This window comes from Myotis lucifugus, unplaced genomic scaffold, assembly GCF_000147115.1.
Source record: "Myotis lucifugus unplaced genomic scaffold, Myoluc2.0 scaffold_15, whole genome shotgun sequence".
NCBI lineage: Eukaryota > Metazoa > Chordata > Mammalia > Chiroptera > Vespertilionidae > Myotis > Myotis lucifugus.
The window spans coordinates 2,622,265-2,644,727 of NW_005871063.1; the positions used below are offsets into that span (position 1 = coordinate 2,622,265).

At 38.2% G+C, this 22,463-nt stretch overlaps 1 protein-coding gene across 7 annotated transcripts in view; it reads left to right on the top strand.

The window, feature by feature from the left end:
* Positions 1-10,933, top strand: part of VPS50 (VPS50, EARP/GARPII complex subunit) — a 125,666-nt gene extending 114,733 nt beyond the window's left edge. For 3 of the 7 annotated variants that reach the window (XM_006084955.3, XM_023750715.1, XM_023750718.1), the window contains 4 exons: positions 449-607; positions 3,351-3,472; positions 7,773-7,962; positions 10,203-10,933. In XM_006084955.3, the coding sequence (XP_006085017.1) occupies positions 449-607; positions 3,351-3,472; positions 7,773-7,962; positions 10,203-10,322 (591 nt within the window). In that variant the 3' untranslated portion in view covers positions 10,323-10,933. Of the gene's footprint in view, positions 1-448; positions 608-3,350; positions 3,473-4,455; positions 4,600-7,772; positions 7,963-10,202 lie in introns of those variants that run through there. The other 4 variants (XR_002828278.1, XM_023750716.1, XM_023750717.1 and 1 more) reach the window with 4 other exon arrangements.
* The last annotated feature ends 11,530 nt before the right edge of the window (positions 10,934-22,463 follow it).

The following is a 22,463-nucleotide window of genomic DNA, read 5'->3' on the forward strand; positions in this document are numbered from 1 at the left end:
CCCAGGTGAGTGGCATGGTCAGAGGTGTGTTTTAGAAAGTGTACTTGGGAGACAATGTGAAGAATGGACGTGAGATGACAAGCCTAGAGGCATGGAGACCGGCTGGAGGGCAGTTACAGCAATGCAGTCAGATGGAATTGTGAGGTGGGAAGAGTGGGAGTCGAGATGGGAAGAAGTGAAAGAACTTGAGAAGTATTTGCTATCTCCAAGAAAATCTGTAGCTCTTTTAGAAACTACTGTCTATAGCCTCAGGTTTACTTAATGTCTCAAAATTATGTTTTGAGTGAGACCTTTGCCCTGGAATTAAATTATTTTCATAATATAAAACTCCAAATGAATAATGACTTATTTTCAGATATGATGTGTCCTATAAATAGGAGCAAAATGTCCTTTATACATTTGATACTTTAGAAAACATTTGTTTTCATTTCTGTGTAATTTATTTCAGACAGTCTCAACTGCCAGTGAACTACGCAAACCAATTTACTGGATCGTAGCTGGTAAAGCCATTGATTATGAACAGATGCTGCTCCTGATGGCTAATGTGAAATGGGATGTAAAGGAAATTATGTCACAGCACAACATATATGTAGATGCACTGTTAAAGGCAAGTACTCTGGGAAACATCTTTGTTAAAGATGATTCTGCTAAGAGAACTGTTCTTACAATTGCAATCGCTCTAAAATAGTGAGTTATAGTTACAGTATTACCACATTTCTAGCATCGTGATATTAAAGTCCCTGAATTAGATTAGGCTTATTTTCTGAATTTTGTGTTCTTTTAGACCCAAGAATACTTTGTAGATCTTTTGTTTTGCTCACTAATTTTCCACTGGACTTAGAGTTTGATTGGCATGACTTGGCTGATTCTCATGTTATGAAACCTCAATAGCCATGGCTGTGGAGACAAAAAGGTATTTCTACAGTTGTATGTATATTAGCAAGAGGCCATACACCTGATTATTCTAAGTTGTGTTTTACAGAAATCACATTACCTTTGCAATGTGTCTTGCAAATACCTTTGCATTTAATGATTTATGTTTATAAGTTTTCTGGAAAGAATTGTAGTCGTTTTTAAAAAAATTATGCATCATGAGATATTTATAGATCACCTGACATGTGGCAAGCACTGCTCTAGATGCTGGCAATGTAGTTGTGAATTAAGGAATTTACATTGCCAGTGAGGGACGGTAGAAAAGAGATAAATTAAAATATGATGTGTCAGGTGAGGAACAGTCCTGTGAAAAAATAAATGGTCAGCAGAAGAGGGATAGAGAGGGGCAGAGGGTGGGTGGGGAGGAATACCATTTACTTGTGGTTAGAGGGCTCCAATAATGGTGAGAATTGAGGAGGCACCTGAAGGAAGTGAGAACATGAGCCATGTGGATGTCTGAGGTGAGGAAAGAGCATCCTGGAAAATGAAAACAAGCTTTCAGAAAAATTTTGTTTTTCCTGGTTGTCTGTGAAAAGAAAATTGGTCCTTAAGCTCCTGACTTTTATCTCATTTACTTACACAAACATTTTTATCTGCTTCCAAGGCAATACATAATAGCCTGGGACAGGGGTCCTCAAACTACGGCCCTCATGAGCCATGTGGATGTCTGAGATGAGGAAAGAGCATCCTGGAAAATGAAAACAAGCTTTCAGAAAAATTTTGTTTTTCGGAATTTGTTCGTAGTTTTTTTTTAAACTATAGTCCGGCCCTCCAACGGTCTGAGGGACAGTGAACTGACCCCCTGTTTAAAAAGTTTGAGGACCCCTGGCCTGGGACATTGAGAACCAGTCAGCAAAGCCAATGATCAAAGCAGAGATAGCAGTGGACTACCTCTAGTGCTCCAGTGCCCAGCAGGGTATGGTCCCTTCTCCAGGGCTGGGGCATCAGTACTATATGTAAGAAAGAACCAGTGCTATTCACATTATTAACCTGAACCCAGTTTTTATCAGCTTAAAAGTTTTCATAAACTTTTATGATACATTTTGTTCTATTATTTTTTCCAAGTCTAAACTTTTAGAGGTAAAAAGCACTCTTCATTGTTGCTTCAAAAGAATCCTCAGTAAAAGAAATGGTTCTACTATTTATCAACAGCACTCTTGCACATGAATTTAGCAATGAATAGAATGACATTTATACAGTAAGCATATAATTTTAACTTTAAAGTATTAATGAAAACTCTTGAAATTCAAAGCACAGTTTACTGTAAAGAAGCATTAAACACAATAGCAAATACTACTGCTCTACTAGATTCATGAAATGAAAAATTGAAGAGCAATTACTTATTTAACTCTTATTTTCAAAAGTAAGCTTAGTAGGTTAAAGATGCACTTTTTTCATAAATAATTAAAAGCAGTTAACTGTCAAAATGAATCCTCAAAAAATTGTGATTTAGGAAGTAGCAAAGAATAACGTAATAGTAATGATGTGGTAGCTTGACTGGTGATGATCACATTAGATTTTTTTCTCCCTGTGTGTCATTAGAAAATTTGAACACATGTCCATCTTGACTTGTTAAGCATTGTGTAACTTCTCTATTGCAGAAAAATGCCATTTTAAGCCTCCTTAAATTTATTTGAAATATATTGTCAAGGAAGGGTCAACAGCATTTACTTTTGTAAATGAACATATTTAGGCAATAATAGTCCAAAGAAACCAGAAATACATTTATTAAAGGGTGAACCATCTGCTGCTTTCATGTAGCTGGAATTGTCTAAATTGGTTACACATATTTTTATTTTTAGTAGAGTGGTATTATAAAAGTTACTAATAAGTAACAAAAATTTTCAGTTTTCTATAACTAAAAATATTTTGTTTTATTTTGTCCATCTTACTAAAAACTTGCAGCTATTACATGACTTTCAAATCATTTGTTATATAATTATTTGCTTTAAAAATATTTAAGGAGAATAATTTATCAGATTGTTCTCTAAGGAATATAGATAGCCACAAATTACAAATAGTTTACTCTGAATTTAAAGCTTCTTAAAACATTTTTTAAAAACTGGGCCTTTTAAAGGATTTTAAAAACATAGATTATCAAACTCTTTTTATCCATACTGACAGTCATAAAAAAATTGAGATGTGAGAACATTTGAACATGGTTAGCATTGTTTAATCAGTTGATGACACTTATTTCCTTGGAGATGAAATGTATTGTACATACTCTGTATTACAACATAATTTAAACACTATTAAGGTTTTTTTCTAAGTGTAACAAATTGAATAAATTAGGCATTATCTCTTGGTTTTACTTGGTTTGATTCCAAGTCCTCCTAAATCTTTTTTGCCACTGAGATGGGAAAACAATGCAGCATTATAATTACATTCACATACAACTGGGATTTTTGTCTTCTTAGGAATTTGAACAGTTTAACAGGAGGTTAAATGAGGTTTCTAAGAGAGTTCGGATACCCTTGCCCGTGTCTAATATACTTTGGGAACATTGTATACGACTGGCTAACAGAACTATTGTGGAAGGGTAAGTTTTTCGTGAAAGCATTATCTGATTCCTCAATGATAAATCAATGTATATATAATGTTATAATTAACACTAATGGATGGAGAGATAGGTAGAGATAGTGATAAATAGCAGATAATCCCATAATAATTTAGGTTTGACTTTAGAATGTAATTAGAAGAAACTTTAAGCCTCACTGTACCACCTCTGTCTATGGATACTTTCCTGGCTGGTGACCTAGAACCAGCTCATAGAAGAGGGAGCAATGCAGCAGCTAATGGTTCTCTGAAAGTTAAACTAGAAGTCATTATTATTATTACCTAATAATATAATTATTGTGATGATGATTCATAACACTTATTGAGCACTTTGTCATTTATTGAACCAGGACTTCACAGGGTTATATCGTCAAATCCTAACCACTCTTAGATAGTACTGTTCTATGTCAGTGAGAAAACCCAGCTTCAAAATTGAGGCTTAAAGAGGTTCAATAACTTGTCCAAGTTCACAGTTTTTATTTTATTTATTTATTTATTTATTTATTTATTTATTTATTATTTTATTCCCTTTTTTTTCAGTGATAGTTGACAGTCAATATCATGTTAGTCTCAGGTATACAGAATAGTGGTTAGACTTTTATATAATTTACAAAGTGATCCCCCTGTCAAGTTCAGTTTTTAAACACAGAGAAGGCTATGCACGCCTGATTTTCTGATGGCAAGTCGGTCCCCATGGCCACACTATCACTGCTAATAAGATCATTATTATGTCACTGTAAACCGAATAATGCTTTCATGTGTTGACTTTAAAGATCTCTCAATAGTAATGTTCCCCTTGCTCAGAAACCACGCTCACAGTGCTCATAACACCCAGAACACAAATAAGAGTCGGTGGTACATTTAAAGTGTCCCTGAAAGCAAACTGCCGTTTCAGAGCGCGTGCAGTGATCTAGAATTGCACATCAATTCAATTTGCACACTGTCATTTATCTAATTTCTCTTCAGTTCTTATTAGTTCTAAGAAAGAATGTATCAGAAAGTGAGAAGGTGAGGATGACAAGCTGATGACATTCTTGGCACTCTGCTCTGAAGCCAGCCGTGCTATGCATCACACACTGGCTCCGTGTCCACTGAAACAATTTGAAATAAATTTTTTTAATAAAGTAGAAAATGGAATAATAAATGTTATAGTTCTGTGTAAACACTTTCAATTAAAAAGAAACAACGAAACACTTGGTCACTTTAAACAATGAAAGCTTTGATTTTCTTGCACATTTCCTTAGGGGAGGTACCTCATTCCCTAGGGTTGGAATCTCCACATTTTGTATGATTGAAAGAATGAGACACTGACTTATGAGTAATAAAATGTATGTGAGAATTAATCTATTAATCTTATTACTATTCAACCTTAAAACACACAGGTTTTCAGTAACGTGAGGTTTCAGAATAAGTCTATTAAGTGTTTTATTATCAAAAATATATACTTTCTGGGCTTATATGTGTGCACATTTTCAGGTTTGCTGAATGTCCATTGGAAACCTATTTCATTTGTTTTCCCTGTATCCAGTAGCTACAATATTGAAACTACTTTAATGAAACAAAGATCACTTTGGAGTATCCGTAGCTTTAGTTTAGAAATAATTATTGGGACAACCAACTTGGCGGCATAGGTAAACACCTGAACTTGCTGCCACGCACAACCACATTCAAACTACAACTAAAAGACAAAACGAATATCATCCAGAACCATGGGAAGGCTGGCTGAGTGGAAATTCTACAACTAGAAAGAAAGAGTCATGTAGGAGGTACAGAGGTGTGGAAGTGTAGAGGTACAGAGGTGTGCAAGAAAGGGGCTGGCAACTGGGTACATGTTGTCTTTTTCAATCGGGACGGAGATACAAGCTCCCGACTGCTCTGAATTCCAGTTCTGGGTGAGAATCTGGGAACCCAGACTCATAAGGAGAGAAACTAGACTGTCTGGCATCGGCCGGAACATGAGGGCGGCTTTCTCTCAGAGGTGCGCGCAGCGATCATTGTTCCTGCATGGGCCGCAGGACACAGACCCCAGGACCTCTCCAAGGCAAAGCAGACTGGCAGCCATTGTGGTTTGCTCTGCCCTGGTGATTCCCTGAGACCCCGCCCCACCCAAGCTGTGTGCAGAGGCTTTTGCATACGAATGGCCTAGCCTTTCTCCACCTAAAAACCTGTCAAACTGTAGCTGGGTCAGAGAACCCCAGAGCTTCCAAAAGAAGGCCTAAGGTCGTCAGCAGCCTGCATTGCTTCATAGCTGTGCCTCATCTGGGCATCTCCAAACCCCAAACAAAGAGGAGGAATCTGCAGACCTCTCTGTAGCTCCTGCTGGGTGGCCTCAGGCAGTGGCTGACTTTGCACCTCCTTGGAGATCCAAGAGCCAGTGTATCCAGTGGTCAGAGTAAGACCATACCAGATTCCAACTCTTCACATCCATAAGAGACACACTCAGGGGGCAGACTTAGTGAGTGCCAAAGCCCCACTGAAGCAAGTCCTGCCCCATAAGGATGTCTCCAGCACAGCCGTTCTCCCACTGTAGACACAACTGGTCCTCACAGCCAATTGGCCTGGAGGTCAATTCCTCCCAGTGATACCAACAGCAATCAAGGCTTAACTACAACAAGACTGTGCACACAGCCCACAAAGGGGTGCACCAAGAGTGTCCACCTCAGGTAATTAGGGAGGCTGAGCCACTAGGCCCTATAGGACACCTAGCACAGAAAGCCACTCTATCAACAGGGAAGCAGCCAAAATGTGGAGACAAAGAAACAGGTCACAAATGAAAAATGGAGGAAAGCAAACTACTGGATATAGAGTTCAAAACTATGGTTATAAGGTTACTCAAGAATCTTCTAGAAACCTCTGAGAAATATAGTGAGACCCTCAAGGATATGAAAAAGGACCAATTAGAAATTAAGCATACACTGACTGAAATAAAGAATAATATACAGAGATCCAACAGCAGACTAGAGAATCCCAAGAATCAAGTCAAAGATTTGAAATACAAAGAAGCAAAAAACACCCAACCGGAAAAGCAAAAGAAAAAAAGAATACAAAACTATGAATATAGTGCAAGGAGCCTCTGGGACAACTTCAAGTGTACCAACATTCGAATTATAGGGGTGCCAGAAGAAGAGAGAGAGCAAGATATTGAAAACCTATTTGAAGAAATAATGACAGAAAACTTCCCCTACCTGGTGAAAGAAATAGACTTACAAGTCCAGGAAGCGCAAAGAACCCCAAACAAAAGGAATCCAAAGAGGAACGCACCAAGACACATCATAATTAAAATGCCAAGGGTAAAAGACAAAGAGAAAATATTAAAAGCAGCAAGAGAAAAACAGTTAGTTACCTACAAGGGAGTACCCATACCATTGTCAGCTAATTTCTCAACAGAAACTCTGCAGGCCAGAAGGGAGTGGCAAGAAATATTTAAAGTGATAAATAGCAAGAACCTACAAGATTACTCTACCCAGCAAAGCTATCATTTAGAATTGAAGGTCAGATAAAGAGCTTCACAGACAAGAAAAAGCTAAAGGAGTTCATCACCACCAAACCAGTATTATATGAAATGTTGAAGGGTATTCTTTAAGAAGAAGAGGAAGAAGAAGAAAAAGATAAAGGTAAAAATTATGAACAACAAAGTGACAACAAATACATATCTATCAACAACTGAATCTAAAAATCAAGTGAATAAAAAATCCAACAAACAGAATAAACTGGTGAATAGAATAGAATCGGGGGCATAGAAAGGGAGTGGATTGACAATTCTCGGGGGGAAGGGAATGTGGGGGGTGCGGGAAGAAACTGGACAAAAATCGTAAACCTATGGACGTGGACAATGGAAGGGGGGGTAAGGGCAGGGGGTGGGGTGGGAACTGGGTGGAGGGGAGCTATGGGGGGGAAAAGAGGAACAACTGTAATAATCTGAACAATAAAGATTTATTAAAAAATAATTATTGGCAGCAAGATTAGCTGGAATACCAGTTTAACTTTCTTGTAGGTGATCATGTTAACTGAACATGGAGAACAGCTTGTAGAGCAGCAAAGAACCTTTGATGCTCTCAGGTCTCTGCTTTGCAAATTTGGACCCTGAGGCCCAGATAGGTACAAGGGCTGCTGAGTGACAGTGCTGGAACACAGTCCGGTCCTCCCGACTTCATGTTCCTGGGCTTTTCCCCCTGTAAATGGAGAATTTGTCCATTGTGGGATTAGAGAATAGTTTAAGTACCTAAAGGTTTCTTTTTCTAGTCATCCCATCATTTATGTGTTTTTATTATTGTGTATCTTAGATATGCCAATGTCAAGAAGTGTAGTAATGAGGGTCGTGCCTTGATGCAATTGGACTTTCAACAGTTTTTAATGAAGCTTGAAAAACTAACAGATATTAGACCCATTCCTGATAAAGAATTCGTGGAAACCTACATTAAAGCCTACTACCTGACTGAGAATGACATGGAGCGCTGGATCAAGGAGCACAGGGTGAGAGCTGGAAAATGGATAATTAAGTTTTTATTCCTTTCCCTTGCATCTGTTTTAGTCTGGTATATTATATAATTCAGTCATGAGAACGAAACATAAAGAGACATTTGCTTTTTTAGTGTGGACTACTTAGGCCATTTCTTTACCATGTTCACACAGTGTCTGTGCAATGCCCTTTGCCTAATCAAATCTTGAGACCTTTGTGCACTGTAACAGTAATTATCTAGAAAGAGAGCCACAGTCTGAACGTTAGCTATATTTATCCTCCCGCTGTTGTAGGAAAAGGCTGAAGTGGGTTAACATCAAGACAAATTGAATACAGCCACACTGAAATGAGTCACTAGCTCAAGTCTTAAACAACTCCTTGCAGCCCTCAACAATGAATGAATGAGTGACGTCCTCTGAACGCACTGACATGTAGTAGTGATGATTGAATGCGGTAATATTAAATGGCTAAGTGTAACTTCATCCTCCATTAGATTTTACCTTAAGTGTAGATGAGATTATTTTTCTTTTGTGTGGCTTCATAGATAAGTAGAGAAAAAAATACAATTTATGAAGTGTTATGTAGGATGCTGATTTTTTGACACAGTTCAAATCAAGATATCACTAGAGCATGCTTATTACGGGAGCTTTTCTGTGTGATTGTCGTAGCGTTTGTCTAGGTAGGCAGTATGTGAAGACAAATTTAATGAAAGTGTGGGAAGTGTTAAAATTGCACCGAATCTCATTTCTTCGATGATTCTAGCATTCGCATTTATTTGTGCTATAAACATCATCAGTAAAGACCAGGGAAACACCTCATTTGACTGGGTAAGGACACAGGAGTTACTTATATGTACTTTATGAGGCTCATCCTTTCTGGTTTCAGTATTCGAGATAAATGAAATGACCATTAGCCTGAGTTTTCTGTGCATGTGCCCATTTGTAGGTCAGTTTCACATCTCTGGGAGCAAAGCAGAAATGTACATGCTATTTTCAAAGATTTCAGAATTGAGAAAAATGCCACCATTTTTAGTCCCACTGTCCTCTGACATTTGTGAACCATAATGCTAACCCAGGTGCAGATGGATGCTGAGTGTTGCCAGGATCCATTTAGTAAAGTAAGCTGTAAACACTTGGGGACTGGTACTGAGGAGGAAGCTTGGGGAAAGGTTACAAGTAGCTGAGGACAGAAAGCATAGCTCTTAGATATCCATTCTTTGCTGCAAGAATGGTGCCCTTTTACATTTTCCTCTTTTAGTGTAGTGGACTGACATTTTTAGCTTAGTTTTTTGGAAGAACTCAGACTAACTGATATTTGTAATTTGGTGAAAATTTCCTAGCAACAGGGCCTGCCCTGTCTTAAGAGAACCCCAGTTCTGCGGTGTCTGGTCCAGTGCTTGATGACAGTTGTGTCCGCTAAGTATTGACTGATTACTTAAGAGAATTTGCCAGGTCTTTACAGATGCTCTGAGTAGTTTGCTGAGTTTTTAAAATGAACTCTTTCTCATATTTTGAAATTGCACTGTCTTCAGTGGTTACCTCCAGTGAAGACATGTTCCAGGTAGATGATAGACACAACCCTCTCTCCTGGCCTGAACTCTAGCTATTCAACCCCCAAGACCTGTCAGTATATAAAACTTTCTGATGAGGTCCATTCTTTCTCATTCTAGCAACTTGTAATCTCAAATTCAGAAACCAAATACTTGTACAACAGAAAATACTTAATGGTTTTACTTTTTTTTACCTAACTAGCTACCAGTTACAATATGAGGGTTTAAAAACCAGTAACTTTCTGATCTATGTTACCTTATCATTTATTCTATTTGGGAAAAGTTGTTCTGTGATTGGAGATCTTTGTTTTTTATATACAATGTTTACAAAATGTGGAGTGCTGGAAAATGCTTATTCAGTAGCATTTTAAAAATTTGAAATGTCAGGGTTATTTGATAACTTAATAACAAAGACTGTCACAGAAACAGGCATAAAGTGTGTGCTCTTAAAAATATTAAAAAGCATAGGCATGTCAGACTGTCTGCCATATTAAAGAGATCCTAGTCCTTCCTATTTCAAATGAATGCTGTGGTACCTTATTTCCGATTATCACAGCTTGTAAACGCTTTGTCTTTCATGTCTGAACTATACTTTCACTGCTTTCCTCTGGGTTGTAGTGCTCGGTAACTGTCTGCTGAGACCTGAGTGTCCGCCCGTCCTTCCATTGATCAATGTACTAAATTTGATCTTCTTTTTTTGAGCAGGAGTATTCAACGAAGCAGCTGACCAATCTGGTTAATGTTTGCCTGGGATCCCATATCAATAAAAAAGCAAGACAGAAACTTCTAGCAGCTATAGATGACATAGACAGACCCAAAAGATAATGAACACAATTCTCTTTCCTCAATGCCATTGATCTTCTCTCAACATCTATGGAATGGAAGCCAATTTTTCATGCCTCCTGACAGCAGGCTGCTAAGAATACTTCGTGCATGTTCTTTCCAACTGGAAAGTGGAAAACACTGAAGTCCGTGTGGTGTTCTGAAATGACCTTCATATGCTCTGATCTCTCCTCTTCAACTTTTAGTCTCATTTGTTGTATTCCTTTCCTGAAATACCGTTGCCTTGTCATAACTATTGTTATATGATTACCATTATGCATTTTACAGAAGAATGGACTGTAAGTATATAATTATAGGGAACTGTGATGATATGTCCATGGGCAGTTTTTGGAGAATGAATTTATGTTGATATTTTTCTACCCTCTGACTTGGTTCTTAATTAATTAGCATAATATTAGAGGGTTAATGTACAGTATCTCCTAATTATGAGCACTGCATGAGCGCTGAGAGTACATGTAAGCAAAATGGTTGAAAAATCAGTATGTTCTCTGTGTTTTCTAATGTGGAAAGTTGTCGGTTTTAAATTGGGTTATGATACAGTGATCATACATGATAAAATTTAATAAATGTTACACTCCAACATGACCAGCCTATATGAGACTGTGTTTTGATATCTTTTCCACAGCAGGTGGATTTCATAAAAGTACAATGGATTTTCTTTGCATGTTTTAATATTAGTCATCTTAAATCCTGAAACCAATGGTGAAAAGTAATTTCATTAGTTACACCTTTTCAGTACCTGAATGGCACACAGAATGGTGATTGTGGGATTTTAAAAAAGTGAGATTTTTGATATCAGCTTTGTTCTCTTTGAATTCAACTTTTGTCTTAGGACAGCACAACCTGGCTTAGCTGACTCATGGAAAGAACTCTCTGTTAGTCAGACATAAGTTTAGGGTCATGTGTTCACTTTCTTAAATATCTGCTCTGTAGGACAGATGTAAAATAATGTGAGTTTAGCCAATGATAAACTTTGGAACTCAGCAACTGTGTACTGTTCTTTTAAACTTTGCTTTGAAGTCAGGCATTTTCTACCAACATACAGAAAACCAACAGAGGCTTAATGGAGATATAACCCTACCATTTATCAATGTCTTAAGGTTGTCGGGAGAATAGTATCAGTTCTTTTCATAGAATTCTTTGTAGTTTATAAACTTATAAATACAAAGACCCAATATTTTCCTCTCCTGGCCCATATGTTTACACATCTCCTTGCACCCCCAGCTTCATTGACTAAACAAAAGCACTGCCTAGTATCTGTTTCTTTAGATAATGGGGTGGCTATTTTAAAATTTATTTGGGCTGAGGTCTATCAGTTACCTCTTCTGAGTCATTAATCTTTGAGACAGGACTTGTAGCAAGCAAACTAACTGCAGTTTTGTCCCTGAGATTTAAGTGTGTGTCAGTAATAAAATTCTAAATGAGATGATAATTAGCACACACGCAGGGACTGAGATTTGGCTGTACCTGATACACATTTTTCAGTAAGTATTTTGTCTTAATCTTTAGAAGCTCACTTGTTGGAAGCTGTCTTAAATGCTTTTCTAACCATCTTGTAGAGGAAAGGCAAGATGATCTTTACAATTTAAGTTCCATTGGTCTTGTTGAGTATAGTAGGGTAGTTTTCAACATTTTGGCAATTTGAAATGTTGTTTGACCTGGTGTTTGACCATTATCATAAGAACTTAGCTCTTGTTTCAGGCATCTTGGTTTTGTTGTTGTTACGTTTTTTTGTTGTTTTTCTAAGCCAAAATAGTTTTTTATCTTCTTGTTAAAGGTCAAACTCTTCCTCTTTTTCTTTTGGCTATTCTTTTTGCTCTCTCAGCTCTTAGATTTCATCTTCCGGAGAATATGAAGAGGTAATTTGGGAAGAGATGATGATTTAATAAAAATGATGATGGCATGGAGGACTGCCAGGGGTTGTGGTGGGCAGATATTGATCAGTTGATGCCATGAGCTGCTGTTTGCAAAGTTTCAGGGGCAGTATGTAAATAGCATAATTGTAGTATTTGAAATGGGAAGACAGCAATGACAGCCTCACACTAGAATTGCCCATCTGGCAAGGCAAAGTTGGAGGGTAAAAGTTTTAGTAAAAATGGGTAACAAAGAAGATGAGCATTTGTCTCTTCCCACAGTGACTCTCTGCTTGTAGGCAGGGGAGTGACAAGTAGGCAGGGAGTGTCAGGAGCCTTGTGAACCCAAAGTTCATCGGGATCAGTGAATCTGCTGGGGAGGAGCATATGGGCCCGGCAGCAGGGATCTCATAGTGTGGATGTAGCCTAGGGGACAACATGACAAGGTGCTAATAAGAAGCTTCCAGAGTAAAATCTAGTAGTTTTGAAGCTGGTAGGAAACTTAGAGGTCACCTAGTGCAAGCTTCCGGTAGGTAAGTTACGGATGCCTGTAATCTCTGGGCATCCACAAGGCAGGAGATCCTTTATAGCATTCCCACCTGGTCAGCTACTTCCTGAGAATTTCCAGCCACAGGAAACTCAACTTCCTCACAGGTTCTGATCATCAGAGATCTTCCTGGACCTGAAACTGCATTCCATAGGGCCTGCATTTCTTGCCCTGTTTTGCTCTCGGATCAGGGGAAATGCGGACACCTATCTTGACTCATTTTGAGCTTGTAGTCAAGTGAAGCTCTTAAGCTCATTCAGTGCTGTTAAAAATCTATCCTCTTCAGCATTGGTATAGTTTTGAGTGTCAAGTCAAGATCTTACATAATTTTCATCTAACTATTGTTTTACTTTGGGCCTTGTTGCAGCCTGTCTAGAATTTGTTGGTTCCAGATTCTGTCATTTAAGAATATGAAACCTGTGCTACTTTGCTCCCCTCATGATAAGGATGTGTGCCTTGTATATCCTCACTCATGGGTAAAAATGTAAGTGGCACAGAACCAAGGAAAGAGCTCGTGGGCCCAGCACCAGGCAACTCCAGTAATCAGAACTCTGAATAGGTGCATAAGAGCCGTGATGCACTACACTTTCTCACTTTCCCCATGTTTTTCTAATTTGACTATAAAGATAATATGAAATTTTGTGAAATTCTTTGGTGGGAATAAAATTCTAGTAACACCCTCAAAATGGAAAGTGGATACAATTTGGTTTTCTTTTCTGACTTGAATCTGTGCTGGCTTTTGATAATGACCATTTATTTTTATGTGTTCACCAGCTATTTTTTTAACATTTTATTCTTGAAATCTGCCGAGTCCATGGGTAGCTCACCCAGATGATTGTGCGGTAAGCCTAATTCCTCTCAAATTAATTCTAGCTTCAGACACCTCTCCTCCATTCATACCGTTGTACAGGGATTTCTGCTGTTCTTGCTTCCTTTATAACCACAGGAAGAAGATGTATACTCCTGTGAAGGTGTGTGTTTACTTTCTGGAGTGTTATCTCTCTCTCTGACTTTCATTTATCTTAATAGTGTTTGTTTTTCTAATTGTAATGAGCATTCTTTTCGGGAAACCTAATTACTATTACTCCACAAGCCTCAAGCAGTGAGTGATGTGTTTTCCTCCTTCCTTCTTGGAACACATATGTAAAAACCCTAGAGTTGTCCTGAGGCAATTTTTAAAATTTTATCTTTATTGTTGAAAGTATAGATGTTCTCCCCTCTCCTCTGCCCCATTGACCCCCTCTACCCTGCTCCTTCCCTCTCCCGAGGCCTTCACTGCACTATTGTCTGTTCATGGGTTATGCATGATGTATGCAAATAAGTTATTTGGTTAATCTCTTCTGCTTTTATGTCTCTGGATCTATTTTGTTCATCAGTTTATTTTGTTCATTAGATTATACATTTAAGTGAGATCATGTGATATTTGTCTTTCTCTGACTGGCTTATTTTGCTTAGCATATTCTGCAGGTCCCTCCATGCTGTCTCAAAGGGTAAGAGATCCTTCTTTTTTGCAGCTGGATAGTATTTCATTGGGCAAATATACCATATCTTTTTTTATCCACTCACCTACTGATAGGCACTTGGGCCTTTTCCAGATCTTAGCTATTGTAAATAACGCTGCTATGAACATAGGGGTGCATATATCCTTTCTGATTGGTTTTCAGGATTCTTAGGATATAGTCCTAGAAGTAGGATCACTGCATCAAATGGAAGTTTCATGACCAAGTGGGGTTTTTCCCAGGAATGCAAGGCTGATACAATATTTACAAATCGATAAATGTGATACATCACATAAGCAAAATCATATGATCATATCAATAGGTGCAGAAAAAGCATTTGACAAAATCCAGCACCCATCTATAATAATAAAAGGATAATATGCTAATTAGACCGGACAGCCGAACAACCTTCTGGACAACCTTCCGGATGGACAAAGCCAGGGCTGCGAGGGCCAAGGCAAGCAACTGCAGCTGCAAGAGCCGAGGCAAGCCTCCGCGGCTGGGAGGGCCAAGCCCCTTGCATGAATTTCGTGTATCAGGCCTCTAGTTTTTTATAAAAACCTCTCAACAAAGTGGGAATAGAGGCTGCAACACAGTAAAGACCATTTATGACAAACTTACAGCCAACATCATACTCAATGGGCAAAAACTAAAAGTGTTACCCTTAAGAACAGGAACAAGACAGGGATATCCCCTTTCACTACTTTATTCCACATAGTACTGGAAGTCTTAGCCAAAGGGGTCAGACAAGAAGAAAACAAAAGGCATCCAAACTAGAATGGAGGAAGTGAGACTGTCATTATTTGCAGATGACATGATATTGTGTATAGAAAACCCTAAAGATTCCACACAAAAAAACCAGAGTTAATAAATTAATTTGGCAAAGTAGCAGGAATCAAAATTAATGTCCAGAAATCAAAGGCATTTTTATACACCGATAATGAGTAGTTTTCTTTTTGCAAAGTTTTGATATCAGGGTAATAACGTCATAGAATGAATTAGGAAATATTTTCTCCTCTTTTACTTTCTGAAAAAGATTGTTTAGAATTGGTGTTAATTCTTTAGTGAAGCAATCAGGGCCGGGACATTTCTTTTGGGGGAGATTTTAATAGATATAGGGCTATTCAAATGATCTATTTCATAGTGAGTTGTGACAGTAGGCGTTTTTTCCCCCAGTATTTATTTTGTTTCATGTAAGCTGTTATTTGTATAGAATGCTTTGTAATATTCTTTTATTATCCCTTTGGTGTCTGCAGGGTCTGTAGGGAAACCCACTGTTTTCATTCTTGCTATTGATAATTTTTGTCTTATCTTTTTTCACTTTTAAGTCTTGATAGAGGTTTGTCCATCTTATTGATCTTTGCAAAGAGCCAGCTTTTTATTTCATTGACTTTCTCTATTATTTTTCTGTTTTCAGTTTCATTGATTTTGCCCTCATTTTATTTCTTCTTCCTGCTTGTTTGGGGTTCTTTTGATCTCCTTTTGTGGTGGGCACTTAGATTATTGATTTGGAACTTCTTCTCTTTTCTAATGTAAGCAGTGAGTGCTGTAACTCCTTCTCAGCACTGAGTTAGCTTTTCCCCACAAGTTTTGACATTATGTATTTTCATTCAGTTTGATTTATCTTTTCATTTTCCTTGAGGCTTCCTCTTTGACCTACAGATTATTTAGAAGTGTGTTGATTTAGAACTGCATTTCCAAATGTTTGGAGATTTCCCTCTTTCTTATTGATTCCGGTGGAGTCAGTTCAATGGAGAAAAAATAATGCAGAAAAGGCATTTAAAAAAAATTCATCACCCATTCATGATAAAAGTGCTCGGAGAAAGGAATAGAGAATTTACTCAGCTTGATAAAGAGTATGTACAAAAATGCTACAAATAACATTATAGTTAACAGCTACAGACTGAATTCTTTCTCCCTAGGACTGGGAACAAAGCAAGGATGTCTGCTCTCAAGTCTTTTTCACTTTTACTCCAAGCTTATTATAAAGCTACAGTAATCAAGATGGTTTGGTAGTGCTGTCAAGATAGACAGAGACAATGGAACATAATGGAAATTCTAGAAATAAACACACATATATGTAGTTCTATGATTTTCAGCAAAGCACAAAGGCAATTTATTGGAGAAAGATACTCTTTTCCACAAATGGTGCTAGACTCATTAGATATCTATGTGCAAATCAAATCATAAAGAATTTATAGTTTGCATCATATATAAAACTGAACTCAAAATGGATCCTTGATCTATATGTAAAACCTAAATCTTAAAACTTCTAAAAAGAAAACTTCTAAAAGAAACATGAAAATGTTTGTGACTTTGGATCAGGAAAAGATTTCTTAAATTCAAAACCAAAAGCATGAAACATAAAAGAAATTTGTATATAGGATTGCATAAAAATTAAGAACTTACACTTTTTGAAAAACATTGTTAAGAGGCGAAAAAGAGACAAGCTAAGGACTGAAAGAAAATATTTGCATATCACATATACTATGACTAAGGAATCTAGAATATCTAAAGAACGCTCAACACTAAAATTAGGGGCCAAACACCCAATTTAAAAAATGAACAAAATAGAGGAACATATACTTCACCAAAAAACGATATGTAGGTAGCCAATATGCACATGGAAGGATGCTTAACTTTATTGGCTATCAGGGAATTGCAAATGCGGTTTATTGTATGTCAATTTTAAATGTTTATGTGGCCACTTGTCAGGATATGAAGAAGTTCAATTTCAGTTCTGTTTCAGGCCAGATGAAAGGCCATATAAAAATCACAGGGCCTTTCATGGCTCCTGGAAAGTGGGTGAGGGCCAGGTGGCCATTGCCACTGCGGATGCTGCAGCAGTCCACTCCTTCCCATGTTCTTGGGTCCTCATACTTGGGTTCACCCAGAGAAAACCTACTCACTATTCTTTTTTACAAATCAAAGACTCAGACCCAGAGACCTCCACAGCATCTGGTCTCTGTAGCCACCCTCCACCAGCATCTTGCCCTCCTATTTCCGGCAGGTTGAGCACAGAGGATGGGACCTGGCGAAACTGTAAGAGTGTCTTCATTAGAATACAGTGACGTCTGTTTATTTATAGTTGCCTATTTGTGCTTTCAGAGATGTGGAAGGTATATTTAGAGGGGCCACGATAAAATAGGACCTCATAGTGTGCCACGTTACAAATGTGGATACCTGCTGTTCAGTTTGCCCTGCCTTCTTTCTCTCTCCTTTTGGGAATTGTCTCTCTCATCTTTGTTGTGTAAGTTAGAGTTGGGGTTGTTCCATGTTGCCAGAGGGTCCTGACTACGTTTGATAGACATCTGTAGGTTTTGCTTGCCCAGCAGCAGTCTCTGCTATTTCCAGTAGCAGTACTTTGGTTTTCCTCTGGGGAACCACACCTCCTTTTGGTCCTTGTAGATGGGGTCACACAGACCTTTCGGTCGCAAGCACGAAATCATAACCCGGGCATGGCCAGTGAGACTTATTGTCTGGGTTTTGATTGGAACTAGCAGGAAAGAGAAGCGGGAAATGCCAGGGAAAGGGCCTGTCAGTGCAAAAAGCTAACACAGAGGAGAGTGGAACTCAGAGGAGAAAGGGAGACTGAATCCAAATACCTGAACTTCTGTACCTTCCTATGCCCAAACCCAGTTCAGCCTTGGCTTTTTCAGCTATATGAACCAATGCTGCCCTCCCTCTCCCCGCCCCCCATATTGGTTTGTGGTGGCTTTTTATAACTTGCAACTAAGATCACTGGTGAATGGCACGTCTGAAATCGGCCTTACGTTAATACGCATTAGGTTATTGAGAAGGGAAGCCCCAAAGTACCTTTATCCCATACACAAATTTAGGAATTTTCTTAAGCTGGTTAGGTCTTAAATCAAGATGAGTAACCGAAAGGTGGAAGCACAGATTTAAATAGATTATAATCTATCAACAGGGAATATTATTAATTGCATTTTTCAGAAATATTTTGAAACTTCCTTGGAAAGAGTGACAATAATATGCCACTTAAAATCAGATTGTGTTATTTACACCATCCGTGGGAAGGATAAACTAATTGCCGCCTATGTCTTTTGTGTCAAAGGCACAGCCGTTCTATCACCTTCTATTCAGTTCTTTCCTAGGAGGATTGATGTTAATTCATTTTAATTGTACTTGATGTACCATTGGAATGAGCAGAATATTCTAAAATCTTTTAGGTGAAAAATGAATCAATGCTTCATTTATGAGAAATCAATCAGTGTTGCTCTTTGGCAAGAACTGGATAGTCTTGTGATTTGTTTTTGTTTTTTGTTAAGAGGAGAAATAATTCCTGTCAGGTCCATTTAGACAGACATTTGTCTGATATAATCTCTCATTTATGAATAAAATTTCTGTTCTCATTCACTAAGTATTATGTTCAGTATCCAAAAGGCACAACTTATCCAAAATTAAGGCCCAGCAATTACAATTTTTCTTGGTCACATCACGGATTCTTGTTTTTGATCGTTCTTTTTGTGGTTACAAGACTTTTCTTAATGAAAGTATGTTTCCTTACTTTTGGCAAAACATTTGCTCTTGGGTGGACTGACATTGCCCTGACTTCCTCTGCTGCCTGGATGGATAAGAAAGTATTTATTTATTTGCTTGTTTGCTTGTGTTTTTCTTGTTGTTATTGTGTTTTTTTTTGCTAGAACCAATGAAGCTTTTTTCATATTTACTATGGCATCTGGAATGTTTCCTTATTCTTAAAGAAATCACTAAGACCAAATCCCTCTTGAGCTCATTATAGTCTTTGAAAAATTATTTATTTTTATTTTATTTTTTGATTTTTAGAAAGAGAGGAAAGGAGAGGGAGAAACATTAGTCGGCTGCCTCCTGCATGCCCCCTACTGGGGACAGAGCCGCAACCTGAGCATGTGCCCTGACAGGGAATTGAACTGGCAAATTTTTGGTGCACAGAACAATGCCCAACCCATTGAGCCACACTGGCCAGGGCTGAAAAATTATTTTTATTGATTACTTCACAATGCCAAAAATTCTAAAATTATATGACTTCATAATTCAAATAGGAATAGAATAATCACTCTTAGCTCTGGTACACTTAAGAACATGCAACATGCTTCCCCTGAGAACGAAATTAAAGACTGTAAATTGCAAAGCACTTTGTTATTTTGATGCTGTCAAAGCAAAAGGTTACTTCTAATGCCTTTTCATCCTGTTTTTAAAAAGCAATCTGCAGAAATTTATGTAAATAGATTTAGCTTGGCACTCTCTAAATAAGACCATTTTAAAACAATTTTCCTAAAAGATTTCAGTTTTTTAAAAGCACTTTTTAATTTTCACTTATGCAAAATAATGGTCATGTTCAGATTAAAAAATGCTTTTTAAAAATCGAACATTTAAGAATTAAGATGATTGAAATGATACCAATATTAATAACTGAAGCTAGTCCATCCAGAGCAATCTTTTCACAAATAATTTTTGAACTAGAAGGAAAAACTCAGGGAGCAGAAATGTAATTGAAGTTATTAGTAGACCTAAAATTACATTCAAATCTTAAATGGGAGGTGGATTTTAACGACTTATTAAAAAGCATAGCCCAAGGAATTCTATCATAATTTTGGGAGGCAGTATGTTCCTCTAGTTCTCCTCTGGTGAGTAATGTATTCAGTCCTGACCATCTCATTTCAGGAGAAATGTGGGCAAAATGAAAAGAGTTCAGAGATAAGTAGCAGACATGACCAAAGGCCTTGAAAATCTAATTCACAGGGGAAGATACATTGAAAGGCTGACAGCCTGCTTGAAAAGGCTGGACAAGCTGTTTGAGCAGACACTTGGGGGCTAATCAGGGTCACAGGAGGCAGCAGCACGCTCCAGGAAACAACGGCGGGAGAGCCAGCTCTGTCTCAGGATGGGAACTCACTGGGATTGTGGAAAGCACAAGACGGAGCCATTAAAATTGCATAAATGAACTCGCGCGCACGTGTCCAGGATTGCTAAAGGATAAACTGAGGCATACTGAAAAATGTATGAATTTATTTGAACACAAATCAATTCCAATCAGGCGGCTCCCAAACCACACATGGTTAGGGGCGCTTCCTGGACGGAGTCAGGAAAGACACCAGGGGAAAGTGAGGCAGCAGAGAGAGGAAATTATTTGATTGGCCGCAGTTTAAAGCCTAGTTGGCTGTTTGCGATTGGTTGCCCTTCACAGGTTGATTTTGTAACTTTGAGGCATTTACAAGCTTAGATTTTTGGTTTCTTCGTTTAGAATCCCATTTCTTGATCTGGCCCATTGTTCAGAAATTGGTAAGCTATGTGTGTAAATATATGCATTGCCATTTATTATCCCTTTGTAGTTAAGGAATTTGCACATGTTCTTTCCCCTGGAGCAGTTGTGTGATGCAGCATTGCATTTAAATGACCTGGTCTTGTGCTTCGGCTTCTCACCTTGCTAAAGTATTACCCTCACATTCTCCCAGAGCCGCATTCCCACCATACTGACGCCTACTTTTCTGAACACTGAAGGGAGTTCTCCAACCCAGCAGGGACAGCAGGGTCAGTGGAATGCAGAGCCCAGGGAGGCAGGAATAAGGAAGATACAGCGGTCAGACTGGAGGGTGGTAGGGTTATGTTCTAAGACAAAGGAAACCTGAGCACTCCAAGGACTTACAGGAGACTTTGAATGCTTCCTTTGAATTCTGGTCTGTCCTCAATTCATGGTCAAGAACAATTCCCCCTCCTCCTTTTCCAGTCTGCATGCCAGAGACGTCTGTTCCATGGAGAAAGAGTTGCTTTTCATTGATGGGCTGTCCAGTTCTGCTGAGATATGTACCTTTGCCAAAACATTTAACCATTTCCTATTGGCAGCTGAAATCCAAATAGGATCAACAACCCAATAACCGTATTGGCTTTCATTAATTCATTAAAACTGCTAAAATATATTTGTCAGGCTTTCCTTTGAAAGCAGTAGGAAATTTGAAGATAACTTTATTTGTTTGTTTATTTTTAATTTTTATTAATCCCCACCTGAGGATATTTTCCCATTGGTTTTTAGAGAGAGTGGAAGGAAGGGGGAGAGACAGCGAGAGAGAAACATTGATGTGAGACACATTGATTGGTTGCTTCCACATGCACCTCGAACAGAGCTGGGGATCAAGCCTGCAACCGAGGTACATGCCCTTGACCTGAACCAAACTTGGGACCCTTCCATCGCAGGATGATACTGTATCCACTGAGCCAAAACCGCTAGGGCTTGAAGGTAACTTTTTGCTGAGAAATTGCTGAGACAGGATCATAAAGGTAAATGTAAGGAGGTGGTCCCGTCCAGTAGCCCAAAGAGTTTCCATTATAATGATCCAGCTACTTAGAAGTATCCACATTAATGCAACTGTGACATCTTTTCAGATTTTGCCATCAAAGTGCACACGGCTAAACCCTAGCACCAATGGGAGCAAATAGGGAATCCACCAAGACATTAAACACCAAGTTCTTTCCTTAGAGATCTTTCTTCCTACATTTGCTGATTTCTTTTAATCAGCACAGAAATAGAGACTATTTGTACTTAACTTTTAAGTTTCTATTCAAATGTGTATGTTTTTTGTAATGTAGGAAACATTTTTATTTTTAATTTCAGTAATATCCAGAATTGACATGGGACAGTAGAGAAGTCCGAGTAAATCTTAAATTTGGTTATAGTCATTGCAAAGGAGAATGGTTTTTACCTAGAGCAGGGATGGGGAACATCCCGCCCACGGGCCACATAAGGCCCATGAAATCATTTGGTCTGGGCCTGCCTAAGAATTAGGGGTGAGTTAATTATATGTTTGACCAAATATAGCTGGCTAATTTTTAAATTGATAATTTTCTATGGGTGGTTAATGATGTTATAAATACCCAAATGGCCCTTGGTAGAAAAAAGGTTCCCCACCCCTGACCTAAAGGCTCATTTTGGTGGCATTGGAAAACCACAAAGATGAGAGGACTGAATTAAAGATATTTTAACTAGATACCTCAATAACAATGGTCTCAGATTAAAAGATGTTTTCCAAATCAAATATTTGGTAACTTCAGGTTCATTTAACATAAAATCAAATCTATGGTCAAATATGTATAATTGGAAAATATCCACTTTCTATCAGTTTGTAGGTATATGAAGATAATTAAAATTAAGTTTCCAACCTCACTATTTGGTAGCTCTCTCATGTGTCATGCAAACCACCAGTTCCCAACACAATTGCCCCCAAGAAGT